This window comes from Bubalus bubalis, chromosome 24, assembly GCF_019923935.1.
Source record: "Bubalus bubalis isolate 160015118507 breed Murrah chromosome 24, NDDB_SH_1, whole genome shotgun sequence".
Lineage (NCBI taxonomy): Eukaryota > Metazoa > Chordata > Mammalia > Artiodactyla > Bovidae > Bubalus > Bubalus bubalis.
Window position 1 is genome coordinate 24,807,878 of NC_059180.1, and position 17,720 is coordinate 24,825,597.

The 17,720-nt window shown below is 41.0% G+C and overlaps 1 protein-coding gene across 5 annotated transcripts in view; it reads right to left on the reverse strand.

The window, feature by feature from the left end:
- The window catches only part of IQCK (IQ motif containing K), a 152,823-nt gene that overhangs the window by 22,389 nt on the left and 112,714 nt on the right, over nucleotides 1–17,720 (reverse strand). For all 5 annotated transcript variants that reach the window (XM_025275256.3, XM_025275258.3, XM_025275259.3 and 2 more), the window contains one exon: nucleotides 13,521–13,632. In XM_025275256.3, the coding sequence (XP_025131041.3) occupies nucleotides 13,521–13,632 (112 nt within the window). The remainder of the gene's footprint in view (nucleotides 1–13,520; nucleotides 13,633–17,720) is intronic.

A 17,720-nucleotide genomic window follows, 5' to 3' on the forward strand; every position in this document is an offset into this window, starting at 1 on the left:
CACATGCCATACAATTCACTCATTTAAAGTACACAATTCAATGAGTTTAGCACATTCACAGACAGGTGCAACCATCGCCACAGTCAACCTCACAGCATCTTCATATTCCCCTCAAGAATCCCCTTACCTTTCAGCTGTCAGCCCATTCCCTCAGCCTCCCAGGCCCGGGCAAGCACTAATCCGCTTTCTATCTCTACAGATTTTCCTATTCTGCACATTTCACATAAAGGGAATCACATAATATGTGGTCTTTTGTGTCTGGCTTCTTGTACTTAGCAAATTTTCAAGTCCTCAAGGTTCATCCACATTCAAGCATTATCAGTCCTTCATTGCTTTTTATGGAGTGGCCTTCATGTCTGCATTGAACATCTGTTGCACTTTTGAGAGCATGAATTCCAGACCTCTCCCTCAGCCTACTTGGGGGACTGTCAGAAAGAAAGGGTATGAGGACAGCAAGGCAGTATGATGCTGTGGAAGTCTAAACGTCCTCAGTTCTGCTCCTTAGCAGCTGTCGACCAAAAGCAAGTGACTTAACATCTGAGACAAGACATGGGGTGACAATAGGTTATTTTCATTACATTTGTTATGAAGATTAAAATAATATATTTAAGGCATGTGGTAGGCACTCCTAAAGACCATGGGTCTTTGCAGACACCAAGGCGTGGCAGCTAAGGGTAAAGACGACAATATCCTGTAGGCTGGACACCACAGCAGGAGCAGTTTCCCATGGCCTTCCCTCTGTGAGCTCGATTTTCACTCAGGGAGTCACCCCTGGGTGTGATAGAAATCCCTCAGTCTAGGAGACATCTTCCTACTCTTCAAGTATATGACCAAACAGAAAGCGCCTTTAAACATCCCTGCTCTTTCCCCTCAAATGCTCTTAAACTGCCAAATACCCAAAACACCCTTTGCTCTTCTCCCCTCCCCAGTTACTCTCTGGCCCTATCTAACCTCATTCTTCACAGCAAAACCCAGAATGCTCCTCATATATCGTTCCTGGCTTCAATCTTAAAACCAAACTCCCCAAACCAACAACCACCACCAAGACAACAGCAATAGTTTTCCAGGCGTTGGATTTGGTCAACAATAGGTCTCTTAGCCCTGGAGGCAGGAGATTCTATAGCAAACACCTATCAGATTTCCTATTTTATAGAGATTTCCTTGCTCACTCCTTCCACTTTTCAAAGGGGAAAGCAAAGTCCAGCTAGTTGGTAAACTGAAGGAACTCAGATCCCCTGAATTTTAATACAAATGAAATTGCATTAGTGAGAAGAGCCCCGCAAAGGAAGATTTTGAATCCAAAGCTATTACTGGGATCCTCCAGCTAATCCATAGTATTAGGATTGTGCTGATGTGGTTACAACACATTCTCTTCTAAGAATAAACTCATGTAATCGCTTTCTCTGGCCTCTGGCCTGACACATCCTTGTAAATTTCCCCCAGGGGGTTCTAACCTGCAGCCAGGATTGAGAACCACTGCTAAGTCGCTTCAGTCATGTCCAACTCTGTGTGACCCCAGAGACGGCAGCCCACCAGGCTCCCCCCTTCCCGGGACTCTCCAGGCAAGAACACTGGAGTGGGTTGCCATTTCCCCCTCCAATGCATGAAAGTGAAAAGTGAAAGTGAAGTCGCTCAGTCGTGTCCAACCCCAAGCGACCCCATGGACTGCAGCCCACAAGGCTCCTCCGTCCATGGGATTTTCCAGGCAAGAGTACTGGAGTGGATCACCTGGAATACATTTTTTTTTTCTCTTTCTTGACAGTTCAAAAAATATTACAGAAACCAGCCACCAGTTATTGATCATTCCCTTTGTACCAGGATCTATTTAATAGCATCCATGATATTAAATATTATTTAATTCTCACAGGAGCTCTGTGTGATGGGCCCTAACTGTCCCCACATAACAGAGGAGGAAACTGGGCTTCAAGAGAATGAGCACCTTGCCCTGCCCATGCTGATGTTAGAGGCAGGATTCATTCAGACCTCAGAGCAAGTATTCTTAATAATAACATATATTATCCATATGTTGAACATTTATATTACTAATAATAGTTATCATTTATTGATCACTTTTTTTTTTTTTTTTGAGCCAGGCACTACTCCAGTTCATTTAATCCTTATAAAAACCCTATGGAGTGGTTACTAACATTAGTGTTTCTATTTTATTGCCATGCAAATTGAGTCACTGAGAGGTTATGCAACCAGCACAAGGTTATACAGCTGATAAATGGGAAACTTTATCCAATCTGGTTCCTTGAGCCTTCCAGGTGTTTGTGGATACATCTAGATCTTACAAGAGCATTCTGCATCTATATAACTGCAAATAATGCTGAAAAGTCAGATGACAGAATGAAGCTACTGGTCGGAAGCATCCATTTACAAAAGTTTAAACTGGGGACTAAAACTTTAGGAGCAGATCATTTAATAAAGGAAGTCATCTTTTATTTTACTTTACATTTCAGTAGAATAGTAGGGGAACATTAAGCATTTTAAGCAAAGGCATGTCCTGGTTGTGCAGACTTTTGCAAATTTTAAATGAAAAGATATGTATGAAAGTTGATGTCATCCTAATATCCTCACCCACTGGTGAGTCTTAAAAATAGAACTGATGAAAGTAATCTCAAGGCATGAAGTCACTAGACTTCCTTTAATCAAATTTTTATTTCTTCTGCTGGTTAAAATAGAAAAGGAACTAAGGTTTGAGGAGATATGAGAGAAAAAATTAAAATGAAAACGACACCTTAGATTTCCCAATAGTGTATTTCTTCTTAAAGACCCATGGTGATATCAAAGCAATGACCTCATTTAGAATTATTCCTGAGGCATAATCATTCTCATTTTACAAGTGGGGAAAATGAAATACAAAGATTACATCACCCATCAAAAGTTCCAAAGTGACTTGGTTATGCATTAAGCATAAATTGTTGTAGTGTTTTTGGATGACAGTACGGTGATCACTGTCTAAACTTAATATATTTATATCCTTTGACTCAGCAACTCCCGTTCTAGGAATTTATCCTATAGAAATACTTTTATAAGTAAGCAGGAATATATCTACAAAAGCCTTTCTGTACATTAGTCATGCTGTGCTGCATTGCACTTAGTCGCTCAACGTATCCAACTCTTTCTGACCCCATGTACTGTAGCCCACCAGGCTCCTATTTCCATGTGGATTCTTCAGGAAGAATACTGCAGTGGGTTGCCATGCCGTCCTCCAGGGGATCTTCCCAACCCAGGGATCAAACCCAGGTCTCCCACAATGCAGGCATATTCTTTACCATCTGAGCCAACAGGAAAGACCAAGAATACTGGAGTGGGTAGCCTATCCCTTCTCCAAGGTATCTTCCAGACCCAGGAATCAAACCGGGCTCTCCTGCATTGAGGCTGGATTCTTTACCAGCTGAAGCTACCAGGGAAGCCCCTACATTGTTCATAATACAAGCCAAATATCCGTTCATTAAGAATTGTTTTTAAAAAAATATGGTACAGATTTATCAATGGGCTTCCCAGGTGGCTCAGTGGTAAAGAATTTGCCTGCCAATGCAAGGAGATCAGGAGATGCAGGTTTGATCTCTGGGTTGGGAAGATCCCCTGGAGGAGGGCATGGCACCCCACTCCAGTATTTTTGCCTGGAGAATCCCACGGACAGAGAGTCCTGGCAGACTACAGTTCATAAAGTCACAAAGAGTCAGACAGAAATAAGCAACACAGCATGCAGCATAGATTTATCATTTTTACGGAGCCACAAAAAATCATGAGAGAGGTCTCTGTATATGTGGCATGAAAAGATGTCAATGATATGTTGTGAACTGAAGAAAAAAGCAAGTTACAGGATACTATATATAACATAGCTCATGTTTATAAACATAAATATGTGTATATATATTTAAATATTAATAGATGAAGAAACTCTATGAGCTGATACACTCAACAGTGGTTGTCTCTGGAAAATAAGTCACTGAAAATTTGCCCCTTTCTGTTATATGATAGATCATGTTTGTCAGTCACAAAAGGTCACACCTAATGCCAGAACCCACCTCCTGAGCCTCAGGCCAGAGTGTTCTCTGCACCTGGGCCCCTCTTTTGTGGTCAAGGCCTTCTCTGTTCATCTGTAGATGGGAAGGGAGTATGGAAGGAGGGAGACAAAGCATCCTCATCCTCATCTTCTCACCCCTGGCTTCCAACTGTAATGGAAATGTCTCCTAGAAACATAGTTATAGATCCTGCATCCTTCAAACTGGGGACTAGGCCTTCCCTACCCTCAGATACTCCCTATTCCAGCGGCCTGCCATTGATTCAGCTAGTGTCAAGTGGAAGGTACAGCCAGATGCTGCCTACTGTCCGGCCTGGGGGTCCTGGTACCCTGATTGGAAGATTTGCAGGGGGCTGATCAGCCCTATTGGACACACAGCTTAAGGTATCAATAACTGGACACTATGGCAGGAGTTGGCCAGAGATTCCCTGGCATCAGGCAGATCTGGGTTCAAATCCCTGGTCTCTAGCCTTCCTGGCTGTGTGACCTGGGTGAGTCATGTAACCTCCAGCCCTGGTTTCCTCACCTATACGATGGAGATAATATCCTTCCTCTGGGAGAGAAGTATGAGGGCTACATGGGAACACGGGTGCTTAGTACAGGGCCTGGCACACAGCATATGCTTGTCCACTCATAACTGTTCCTGAGCTCCAGACAGCCTTCTCTGCTCTAAGAACCAAGTTCCATGGTGTGACCAAGACAAGGCACTCATTTTAAGAATATCCTAAAACCCCAATACTAATAGTTAAGATTTTTCATTACAATCTAAACTTAAATACTGGATTTAAAATCAAGAAAAGAAATTTCTCTGGTTTCTATCCCACCCTGCACTCAGGCTTTTATCTTTTTCCTCCAGAAGCCATGCCCTACTAAGAAACTCATTATATTTAGGGAAAGGATAATGTTCACCTCATTATAGTGTCTTCTTTATGAGAGAAAAATTAGCTCCAGGAATAAGCGTGCTTCCAAGAAACTTTTTAAATTTGAGGACAATGAACAATGTAATGATCCTATTTCATTCATTGCTGTGGCTTCTAGGAAGCTCAGGCATTTCTATTTATTGTAGGAACATTTTTGAGGTTATTATTCACATTGCATAATGTATAGGGAAGGACCCAGTATTTCCTGAACCACTGGCTCACTTTTTTTTTCCTTGTGGATACTGTGAATTATGTAACAGACCTTATTTCCCTCTTTACTTTGTCCCTAAGAAATCTCTAGCAAATACAGACTTGGAGTAAGTATTTTGCTTACTATATTTAATGGCTTTATTTTTTCTCTACTTTTAATTTTTCCTTAATCCAATTACACATTTATCTTAAAATGTTATATTATGTGTTTCTGTAAATGACTATAAACCACTCTTGGACTGACATAGGGAATAAAAAGGTGAGCAAACCAAAGTAAAGAATCTGTTTCCTTTGACAGGTCAGCTTCCCCCACCCTTGCCTTTAATATCAAGAAGTGATATTTAAAATAGCAAAAATTCCAAAAAGAAAGTCATAGGTAAATGACTATTTTTTAAAACTGGGATATGGTCGCTTTCCAGTGTTGTTAGTTTCTGCTCTACAGCAAAGTGAATCAGCTATATGTATATATATATCCTCTTTTTTGGATTTCCTTTCCATCTGGGTCACCACAGAGCATTGGGTTGAGCTCCCTGTGCTATACAGCAGGTTCTAATTAGTTTTCTATTTTATACACAGTAGTGTGTATACATCGATCCCAATCTCCCAATTCATCCCACTCTTAAAGATTAAAATACTGTCAATCTTACAATGATAGAAATAAAACCACATAAAATCACAAAAAAAATATCAAGAAGAGATAAAAGTCATTCAAAGAGTATTTACATAAATATGCAGAATACACACACATACGAAAATTGTTATCAGATCCTGTATATATACGTAATCTGATGTTGTATACATAAAAAAATGTAATCTGATGTTATGGAACAGTTTCTATGGTTTCTTTCTCCTTACTCATACCAGATTTCCAAATAAAATATGAATATTCAGTTACAAAGCACATTTGAAAACAATTACCAATTATATGAAGCTAAAAATATGCTATTAATCAAGAAGAGATTTTTGACCACATCTCAAAAATGACTTTGGCATCTTCCTTTGGATTATATTGGCTATAATTCTTGTCATAAACACTTTAAAAATAATTCCTGCAACTGTCCTGATGGATAGAGACTTAAGGATAACTTCACACCGCTCTGTCCTAGAAGAAAATCCTGCAGGACAGCCTCTGACTCAGTGTAACATGAGACAGGCTATAAATGACCACGGTTCTACCCTGACAGCTGACGCTCCTCTCCTTCAGACCTCCTGTCTGCACCAAGGTTGCTCCAAGGAATGAACTTGGCAAAACTCATTCATACTATAAATACCAGAGCACAATATGGATAAAATGGCATCCACTAAAAAAAAAAATCTTATGCTTGTATGATGGATTTGTACATAGATGAGTCTGTAGTGCCTTTTTTTTACATGAAGATGAAATCCATTTTTATTTGCAATCACTCCACTTTTTTTCTTTACCACAAATCTAAAGAACTACGTGTGTTTAACATTCATCTTCAAATTGTTTCATCAGAGCTCTTTGGGGGTCTAATTACAATGTCACCTTGGCTGGAAGGAGTTGATTTTCAAAACCTCCACACTACCCAGATTCATAAGGTATTCAACAGGAATAACTCTGTTGTACATGAACTTAACAAAGTAAATCAGCTCAGTGACACTTGAAGGAGACAAAAAGTTTTACTTCACTTTATGAGCAGCAGGTTGTACCCTGGTCCTGGCAATTCAGCCCCTATGCAAGGGCTTCAGTCATTGCAAACACAAACAGCAAGAAACCATAGGTCATAAGAAATCAGACAAGCCGTGTATCATATTCGGGAGGATTCCTGAGAGCTTTGAGTCTGATGGTAGAATCCAAGAGAGTGTCTTGTCTCGCTGCATCTCTCCTCTGGGATGTGTCAGAACACAGGACAAAGAAAGGGCACGCCCGAGTCCCAGCCCTAAGGCCTCCCCGGCTGTGTGACCTTGGCAAGCACTCGACCTTCCAGGCCCTCTACTTATTCATCTATAAAATGAAAACCAGAGCTCCATCCACCAAATATGTATAGGCTGTCTGCTCTGTGCCAGGCTCTGTGCTAAATGATGAATAAGACACTCAGTCCCTGCACGGAACCCCTTCGAGCTTAGAGTCTAGTAGAGGAAATCAATGCAAAACTGCTTGAAGCATAGACATATTTTAAAATGACAATAACCAACATGTATGGGAACTATGTGCCAGGACTTATTCCAAAGATCATCTCTTGCAATCCTTTAACAACTGTATGAGACAGAACTATTAATAGTTCCATAATGCACGTGGGAATACTGAGATTGAATGAAGTTAACTAGATCAGGGTCACACAGATAAAAGCAAAAAGATTCCAAGGGCAAGTCTTGCCAACTCCAAAACTCCACTGTGCTGCACTGACTTTCTTCTGACTGACCACAGATCTGGGGACCGTGTTTAGAATGGTTTTCTTTCCCGAGGGCCATTTCTACAGTTTCATTGCAAATGAGAAATTTACCCACAAGTTCACAATGGGGCGTTTACTGAAAAGCTCATCTTGTTTGGAAAGCACTGCTCCTTTTGGAACCCTCGGAAGGTGGAAAGGTGGCAAGGGACATGGGCAGCAGGTGTCCGAGATGGGACCAGTCATTCTGCCCTCTGCTGCTGGCTGGATCACTGCATTAAGTCCAGCCTACACTCACTGTCACATAGCAAGCCAAACTAATCAGTGAGCCAGTGGCAAATCAACTAAAAATAATAATAATAATAAGTAAAATGAGAAATAAATAGGCACATTGCTGCATGTTCCTTGATCTTTAATCTGATAACAGTTCTGATTGTCTTCTAGTTTTGAAATGAAAGGAACCAGCAGTTGTACAGATGAGCCTGTCAAAACAGTTACAGCTCAACCTACTTCTTAAAAAGGGACACTAAGACCACCAATGTGATGAGCCCCTGCTCTGCACCAGGCTCTGTATGTGAACTCATACAAAGCTCAGAACTCCACCCGTCTGTCCATTCATTTATAATCATAATAATCATCCAGAGAACTCTCAGATTCAACATTGTTTATACTTGATCATTTTCTATGTGTATGTATATGTGTGCATGTGTGTTATTGTTTTTTTCTGGATCATTGGAGTTTAAGTTGCATAAAACCTTCAGCATGCAACTTAAGAATAGGTTTCTGGGACTTTCCTTGTGGTCCAGTGGTTCAGTCCAGTCACTCAGTCATGTCCAATTCTTTGCAACCCCATGCACCACAGCATGCCAGGCTTCCCTGTCCATCACCAACTCCCAGAGCTTGCTCAAACTCATGTCCATTGAGTCGATGATGCCATCCAACCGTCTCATCCTCTGTCGTCCCCTTCTCCTCCTGCCTTCAATCTTTCCCAGCATCAGGGTCTTTGCCAATGGGTCAGTTCTTCCCATCAGGTGGCAAAAATGTTGGAGTTTCAGCTTCAGCATCAGTCCTTCCAATGAATATTCAGGACTGATTTCCTTTAGGATGGACTGGTTGGATCTCCTTGCAGTCCAAGGGACTCTCAAGAGTCTTCTCCAACACCACAGTTCAAAAGCATCAATTCTTCGGTGCTCAGCTTTCTTTATAGTCCATACATAACTACTGGAAAAACCATAGCTTTGACTAGATGGACCTTTGTTGGCAAAGTAATGTCTCCACTTTTTAATATGCTGTCTAGGTTGATCACAGCTTTTCTTCCAAGGAGCAAGCATCATTTAATTTCATGTCTGCAGTCACCATCTGCAGTGATTTTGGATCCCCCCAAAATAAAGTCTCTCACTGTTTCTGTTGTTTCCCCATCTACTTGCCATGAAATAGCATGGCAAATAGATGGTCCAGTGGTTAAGACATGGTCCCGTGGTTAAGACTTCACTTTCCAATGCAGGGGGTGTGGGTTTGATCCCTAATTGAGGAGCTAAGATCCCACATCCCTCCAATAAAATCAAAACATAAAACAGAAGCAATACTGTAACAAATTCAATAAAGACTTAAAAAAAAAGATACACATCCAAAAAAAAAAAAATCAAAGAGAATAGGAGGTTTCTGATATTGGCCAAGAACATTGATCAACATCAGGAAACTTAATAATACTATGTACCATTATCTAACATAAAGCCCATACTCAAAGTTTGCTGTTTCAGTACTGTCTTTTATAGAATTTTCCCCCATCCAAGATCCAATCTAAGATCATGCACAGCATTCAGCTGTCACATCTCTTTGGTCTCCTTTAATCTTTGTTTTTCTTAACATTGGCATTTTTGAAGAGTCCAAATCAGTTATTTTGGAGCATGTCCTCAGTTTGGGTTGATCTGATGCTCCCTCGCGATTAGATAGGTTCCACTCATGCGTTTTTGACGGGAGTTGTGTATAAGAGTGTGTGATATGTGACTTCCTCAGTGCCTCGCATCAGGAGGCAGGTGATGTCAGTCTGCCCTGATACTGGTAACATTAATCTTCAGCACTTGGTTAAGGTGGGTCTGCCAGGTTTCTCTAGTGCAAAGTTATTATTTTCTTAGATATTTTTTAAAGCTTTTTATTTTGAATTGAGGCATAGCCGATTAACTATGTTGTGATACTTTCAGGTGAACAGCAAAGGGACCCAGCCATATACATGCACATGCATCCATTCTCCCCCAAACTCCCCTCCCATCTAGGCTGCCACATAACGTTGAGCAGAGTAGCATGTGCCATGCAGGAGGTCTTTGTTGGTTATCCATTTTAAATATAGCTGTGTGTACACGTCGATCCTAAACTCCCTATCCCTTCCCTCCTTGGCAACCAAAAGTTTGTTCTTGAAGTCTGTGAGTCTCTTACTGTTTCATAAGTTCATTTGTATCATTTGCTTTCAGCTTCTACCTACAAGGGATGTCATACGATATTTCTCTTTCTCTGACTTACTTCACTGAGTATGACAATCTTTAGGTTCATCCGTGTTGCTGCAAACGCATTATTTCATTCTTTTTAATGGCTGAGTAATATTCCATTGTATATATGTACCACATCTTCTTTATCCACTCCTCTGTCAATGGACATTTAGGCGGCTTCCACGTCTTGACTATAGTAAACCGTGCAGCAGTGAACACTGGGGTGCATGCATCCTTTCAGATCATGTTTTTCTCCAGATACATGCCCAGGAGTGGGATGTCAGGGACACGTGGCAGCTCTGCTTCAGTTTTTTAAGGAACATCCATACTGTTCTCCATAAGGTTGTACCAGTTTACATTCCCACCAATAGTGTAGGAGGTTCCCTTCTCTTGTGGAGAGATATTTTAAGACTATGACTATCATGTCCCTCAATAAACTTTCACCCAGAGGTTTCGCATCTACTCATGATTCTTGCTTTAGTCAATTGATTTATTAATATGGTTACAAAATGGTGACTTTTAAATTCCATTATATCTTCTAAACATGTTAGTTGTCATTCTAATGTGGGAGAAAAGCCTCCTCTTCTCCCACATTTATTTATTTGGTTACTTTTGTATACCTATGGAGATTTGGATATTTATTTTAGTCAACGAGCTCATTGCTGTCAGTTAATTTTGATGCTTAAATTAAAAACTCAAGAGACTAGAAAATACCAGAGGGCATTACATATAATAGGTTTGTATGTGGAAGTCACTCAGTCATGTCGAACTCTTTGGGACCCCATGGACTATTCAGTCCATGGAATTCTCCAGGTCAGAATACTAGAGTGGGTAGCCATTCCCTTCTCCAGGGGATCTTTTCAACCCAGGGATCGAACCCAGGTCTCCCACATTGCAGGCGGATTCTTTACCAGCTGAGCCACCTGGGAAGCCCAAGAATACTGGAGGGAGTAGTCTATCCATCTCCAAGGAATCTTCCCGACCAAGAATCGAACAGGGGTCTCCTGCATTGCAGGCAGACTCTTCACCAGCTGAGCTACTGGGGAAGCCCATATAATAAGGTCATTTTTTATAAAACTTTTGTTTTAGCTATGTATATATGAAACCATCAGTATATTCATATGTCATAGATTGTGACATAAAACTATTTCTTTCTGGTTCACAATCCAAAAATGTTGAGACTTGCTGGCCTAAAGGAGAATGCTGTATTTTTCTATCTTCCCTTAGACAGGAGTGGGTGCTTCCCCCATCCAAGCCCAAGGCAGGGGAGGGAAGATCCAAGAGAACAACTCAGAAAGATTAGGGGCCCCTCATTATCTGACTGGTCATCTCCTTTAAGGGTAGATTTCCACACACTTCAATCTACTGTGCCTGGGAGAGCAAGTTCAGTGTGAACTGGGGAGACATGTGAGGTGGAGAGAAGGAGGCAGTGGAGAAGTCCGCGTGTCGGCTCCTGGTTTCCTCTGTGTCAAGTGAACACTGTTCCATCAGGTTCAAGAGGGCTGGCCACTGGCTAAGGAGACCCCAGGAGCAAAAGGCTGGGAGAGCGCTGGCAGAAGTGGGGTCTGAGTGGAAGGAGAAGAGGGAGCGGCAGAACCAGATCCCCCAAAGCTTCTGCCCTGTGAGCTCTGAGGAAGTGCTCATGTGAAATGTAGGAGTTAGAGAGCCAGCGTGGGGACGCCTGCCCACAGGACACGGATGGCCACACGGTCTCAGCCAGAGAAGCAACAGCAGCCAAGAGAGGACCACACAGGAAGTGAGGGGACGATGCCCCCGGATCTCCCTCCCTCCCACTCCCAACCCCACTGAGTCAGAGCATTAAATCGGAGCTGAGATTGAGATTTTTAAGTAGGCTGGACTTCGTGAAATCAGAACATACTTCAGAGACATGCCATGAAGGAACTGGAAAGAGAGATTTGAGAGAACAGAATTGAAGACAGTCTCTGGGCAAAAAAAAGAAGACTTTTTTCTAGATTCCACCATGTTGAGATTGCTCCATATTGTTCCTGGCCCCCTTAGGTGAGGCAAGTGGGGGCAGCCCCTCTGAGGCATTAATGTCCCTAGGCCAAAGGGTGAGAAGGAATGGCCACAGAGCGGCCTGGGGAGGATGATTTGGCAGGAAAGGGATTGAAAGTGCAGTCCTTGAGGTGAGGAAGGTGTTGGCATACAGCAGAACAAGAGAGACTAGGGGGACTGCAGTCTAGTGAAAAGGGACAAGGAACGGGGAGGATGGGGAGGTCAGAGCATGGACAGTGAGAGGATGGTGGTCTGTCGAGGGAGGTATGATCATTTTTTCCCTTTGGCTTTCATAATTTAAAAAATTCCAAAAATGCAAGATTTTTCCTAGTCCTGATTCCTAAAGGAAACTAACACTAATGTATTCTCCAGGCTTTTTAGACATCTTTATTTCCAAGCATGTATTTTAGTTAGTGAGTGTTAGTTAGTCAGTCACTCGTGTTCAACTCTGTGACCCCATGGACTGTAGCCCACTAGCCTCCTCTGTCCATAGGATTCTCCAGGCAAAAATACTGGAGTGAGTAGCCATTCACTTCTCCAAGGGATCTTCCCACCCCAGGGATGGAACCCTGGTCTCCTGCTTTGCAAGGGGATTCTTAATGAATCTTAATTTTCTTAATGATAATTTATTGTCCTGCAGTTATTTTCCCCTTGACAATCCATCATGAGTCTCATTCCATGTTGTTGGTTAAATAAATGATGCTAAATCAATACCACACAGCTATTAAACCTCACAATACCACTCTCTAGTGCTGACCAGAATGACGTTCTGAGTATGTTCAGTAACAGCGTAGATGACATAATAGAATGAACAGATATACGGGTAGTAGAATGTAAAAACCCATATTTAATAATATACAAATGGATATTTATTTGCATCATTTTGTACTGGAAAAAGTATAGCAGGATGTGCACCAAAATTTTAACAGTGGTGACATTTCTGACTTTTCTCCTTTTTTGGTTATTTTTTTTCCTAATTTTTCTACCACGAATATGTAGTAACAAAGTTTTTTTAAAAAAAGGGAAGCAAATAGGACAAAATTGTGACATGTACAAGACAGGTGAAGGGTGCTTGCTCTGTTTTTCCTAGCGCTTCACTCTGTACATGTGTTTAATTTCTCAGAAAAAGGGGGAGGATGGCATAAAACAGCACTTAAGTTCAGACACACAATCAACAGCTTAGATGAATAACTACCCATCACACTGATGGGCACTGTGTTTCCAAAATGATGGGTTATTCTTTTTGTTTGTAGCTAAAAAGAGAGAGAGCTGCAAACGCGGGATGACACTGACGTGTACCTAAGTGAGGGGAACGGCTGGGACAGTTACATCGCGTCACTGCTTCATTCGGGAGCCGACTCTTTAACATGCCGCCACCTCCCTTACCCCCGTGGAGTTCCGTGCAGAACAAGGACCCCGGGAAACCGCGCAGGCCTTCCTTCTTGAGCCTAGAGTAAGACTCAGGCTTTTTCTGAATAAACCAAGGGTTGTGAATCATACAACTGACCTTTTTGTTCTTGTTTGGCCCAGAAGGTTTTGACTCGCTGGCGAATATGCTTGTCCTCACGGAGCTTCTTCTGCCACTGACGCAATTCTTGAATCTCAGGATCGCAGCGAACCTGGAAAATTCCCGCAAAGCTTTGGTTTGCTTTCTACACACTTCTACACATTAACTTGCTAGCCCTGCAAGGAAAATCCTTTATAAATCACCTGGATTACTTTTGATTCCAAATTAATCATTGTTCTAAATGAATTAACTATACTCCTAAAGCTTATGTAATATTCAAGAGTAAATGAGGCTGGATGAAGGTTTGCTATACTAATGGCAGGCTGAGAACTTTCTAGATCTGTGCTGTTCAACAGAAATATAATGAAACTACATGTGTAATTATAAATTTCCTTGCAGTCTCATCTTATTTTTAAAAAATATTTCTTTATTTATTGAAGGATAATTGACATACAATATGTTAGTTCCAGGTGATTTGACATTTAAATACCTTATGAAACGATCACCATAAGTCTAGTAACCATCTGTCACATACAAAATTGTTACAGTATTATTGGCTATATTCCTTAGGCTGTAAGTTACATCCCTATGACATTTATTTTATAACTGGAAGTTTTTGTACCTCTCAGTCACCTTCACCTCTTTGCACATCCACCCACTCACCTCCCCTCTGGCAGCCACCAGTTTGTTCTCCCTATCTGTGAGTCTGTTTTATTTGTTCATTTTGTTCATTTGTTTTTTTAGATTCCACATATAAGTGAAATTTTACAGTATTTGTCTTTCTTTGACTTATTTTACTTAGCCTAATATCCTTTAGAATTATCCACGTTGTCACAAATGGCAAGATTTCATTCTTTTTTATGATTCAGTAATACTCTGAAAGAGATGGGAATACCAGACCACCTGACCTGCCTCTTGAGAAATCTATATGCAGGTCAGGAAGCAACAGTTAGAACTGGACATGGAACAACAGACTGGTTCCAAATAGGAAAAGGAGTATGTCAAGGCTGTATATTGTCACCCTGCTTATTTAACTTATATGCAGAGTACATCATGAGAAACGCTGGGCTGGAGGAAGCACAAGCTAGAATCAAGATTGCCGGGAGAAATATCAATAACCTCAGATATGCAGATGACACTACCCTTATGGCAGAAAGTGAAGAACTAAAGAGCTTCTTGATGAAAGATGAGCGGGGAAAAGTTGGCTTAAAGGTCAACATTCAGAAAACTAAGATCCTGGCATCTGGCCCCATCACTTCATGGCAAATATGGGGAAAACAGTGGCAGACTTTATTTTTTGGGGCTCCAAAATCACTGCAGATGGTGACTGCAGCCATGAAATTAAAAGACGCTTACTCCTTGGAAGGAAAGTTATGACCAACCTAGATAGCATATTGAAAAGCAGAGACATTACTTTGCCAACAAAGGTCCGTCTAGTCAAGGCTATGGTTTTTCCTGTGGTCATGTATGGATGTGAGAGTTGGACTGTGAAGGCTGAGCGCCAAAGAATTGATGCCTTTGAACTGTGGTGTTGGAGAAGACTCTTGAGAGTCCCTTGGACTGCAAGGAGATCCAACCAGTCCATTCTAAAGGAGATCAGCCCTGGGATTTCTTTGGAAGGACTGATGCTAAAGCTGAAACTCCAGTACTTGGCCACCTCATGCGAAGAGTTGACTCACTGGAAAAGACTCTGATGCTGGGAGGGATTGGGGGCAGGAGGAGAAGGGGATGACAGAGGATGAGATGGCTGAATGGCATCACTGACTCGATGGACATGAGTCTGGGTGAACTCTGGGAGTTGGTGATGAACAGGGAGGCCTGGCATGCTGCGATTCATGGGGTCACAAAGAGTCGGACACGACTGAGCAACTGAACTGAACTGAACTGAACTGAACTGAATGACTATGACATTGAGCATCTTTTCATGTGTTTGTTGGCCACTGGTATATCTTCTCCAGAGAAATATCTACTGAAGTTCTTTGATCTTTATAAAATGAAGTTGTCTTTTTATTGTCGAATTATATTTTTTATATATTCTGGATATTAGACTCTTACTTGATACATGCTTGTTAATATTTTCTCCCATTCTGTAAAATGTCTTTTCACTCTCTTGATAGTGTCCTTTGATGCACAAAGTTTTTAATTTTGATGAAGTCCAATTTAATATTTTTCCTTTGTTGCTAGTACTTTGGGTGTCACATCTAAGAAATCACTATTGAATTCAAGGCCTATTTACTTCTATGTTTTCTTATAAGAGTTGTATAGCTTTAGACCTTGTATTTAGCTTTATGATCCATTCTGAGTTAATTTTTTACAGAGTATAATATTAGGAAGTGAAAGAAAGTGAAGTAGCTCAGTTGTGTCCAACTCTTTGCGACCCCATGGACTGTAGCCTGCCAGGATCCTCCATCCACAGGATTTTCCAGGCAAGAATACTGGAGTGGGTTGCCATTTCCTTCTCCAGGGGATCTTCCCAACCCAGGGATCAAAGTGAGAGAGTCAGTTCCTAGGCAGATTGATAAGAAGTCCAGGGGTCCCCAAGGAGAGAGGGGTCTGGAATTCTCAAGGAGGAAGAAAGGACAAACTTTTTTTGTCCCTCTACATTTCTTAGGATTATATAACAATAATGTAATCTGCTTGAGGACAGTCTCTGGAAAAAACCTTCTGGCTAATCCTGTTATCTTAAGGTTGTAAATTATGAGAGTAGGTCTAGTGAGGTCTTTACAACCCCTAGACATTCTTTTGATTAACCGTAATAACTAATTAGAGAGTATATAACTCCACGGCTAACACTAGCAAAGGGGTACTCTTTCTACCCCCTTCTGATGCCTATGTCAGAAGCTTTTTCTATCTCCTTTATACTTTAATGAAACTTTATTACACAAAAGCTCTGAGTGATCAAGCCTCATCTCTGGCCCTGGATTGAATTCTTCTCCTCTGGAGGCCAAAAATCCCGGCATCTTTGCATGGTTCAGCAACAACCTTTCATCTTGGGGGCTCGTCCGGGATTTTCAGGACAAGGTAAGGATGCTTGGAGCTCTAGTTCTTTGTTACACAAAAGCTCTGAGCGATCAAGCCTCATCTCTGGTCCTGGATTGAATTCTTCTCCTCTGGAGGCCAAGAATCCCAGCATCTTTTTGTGTGTCAGCAACAATCTTTCAAAAGCTGGGTCTCTTGCATTGCAGGCGGATTCTTTAGTGTCTCAGCCACCAGGGAAGCCCATAAAACTACAGTCCAACTTAATTCTTCTCCATGTAGACATCCAGTTTTCCCAGCATCATTTGTTAAAGAGACTGTTACTCCCCCCATTGAATAGTCTTGGTATACTTGTTAGAAATCATCTGACCACAGTTGTATGGGTTCATTTCTGACCTCTCAATTCTATTCCCCTAATGCTTTTTTCTTTAAGTTAAAATTTATTCACCTCCTAAATAAGGTACAGGGATTGTGAATAAAGCTTAGTATACACTTATTAAATCCTGATATATTTAATGCTGCTTACAGTTTAGCATATGAATTTCTTCCAAAAATGCTCATCACAGCTGGATTGAAAGATTATTTTTTAAATGTGGCAATGTGGTTTAGTTGAATATAGCACATTATAAGTCTCCTAGATATCCAAAGAGATTTGCATACCTCTTGCAAATTGGGGGATTATGTTCTATGACATAAATATAGGGTCATTTTTATTCTCTGACATTTGCATAACTTTATAGGTAGATACATATATTGTACTTTGCATGTATATGTAATTTTTAAAATATATATTTATAGACAAATTATATTTTTTTAAGCAAGAGTAGTTTTCATTTATAAATTCAACTAGAAACAGTCTTCTTTATTTTGGAAAAATAAAAGTTGAAGTTGAAACAAAAGCACAAGCAGCAAAATCTATTCAGATTCAGATCCACCACTAACATATGGAAGTACAGTTAACCAATGAGCAACATGGGTTTGAACTGCATGTATCCACTTACACAGTTCAGTACTACACAATCCACAGTAGGTTGAATCCGTAGATGTGGAACTTCAGATACCAAGCAGCATCTGTGGGACTTGAGTTTCCTCCCATTCTAGTATCTATGCAGGTTCTGGAGCCAATCCCCTGTAGATACTGAGGGATGACTGTACTTTTTTTTTTTTTTTTTTTTTCAGTTTCAAAGCAAAAACAACCACTTTAAATTGGCAGGGAGCCCAGTC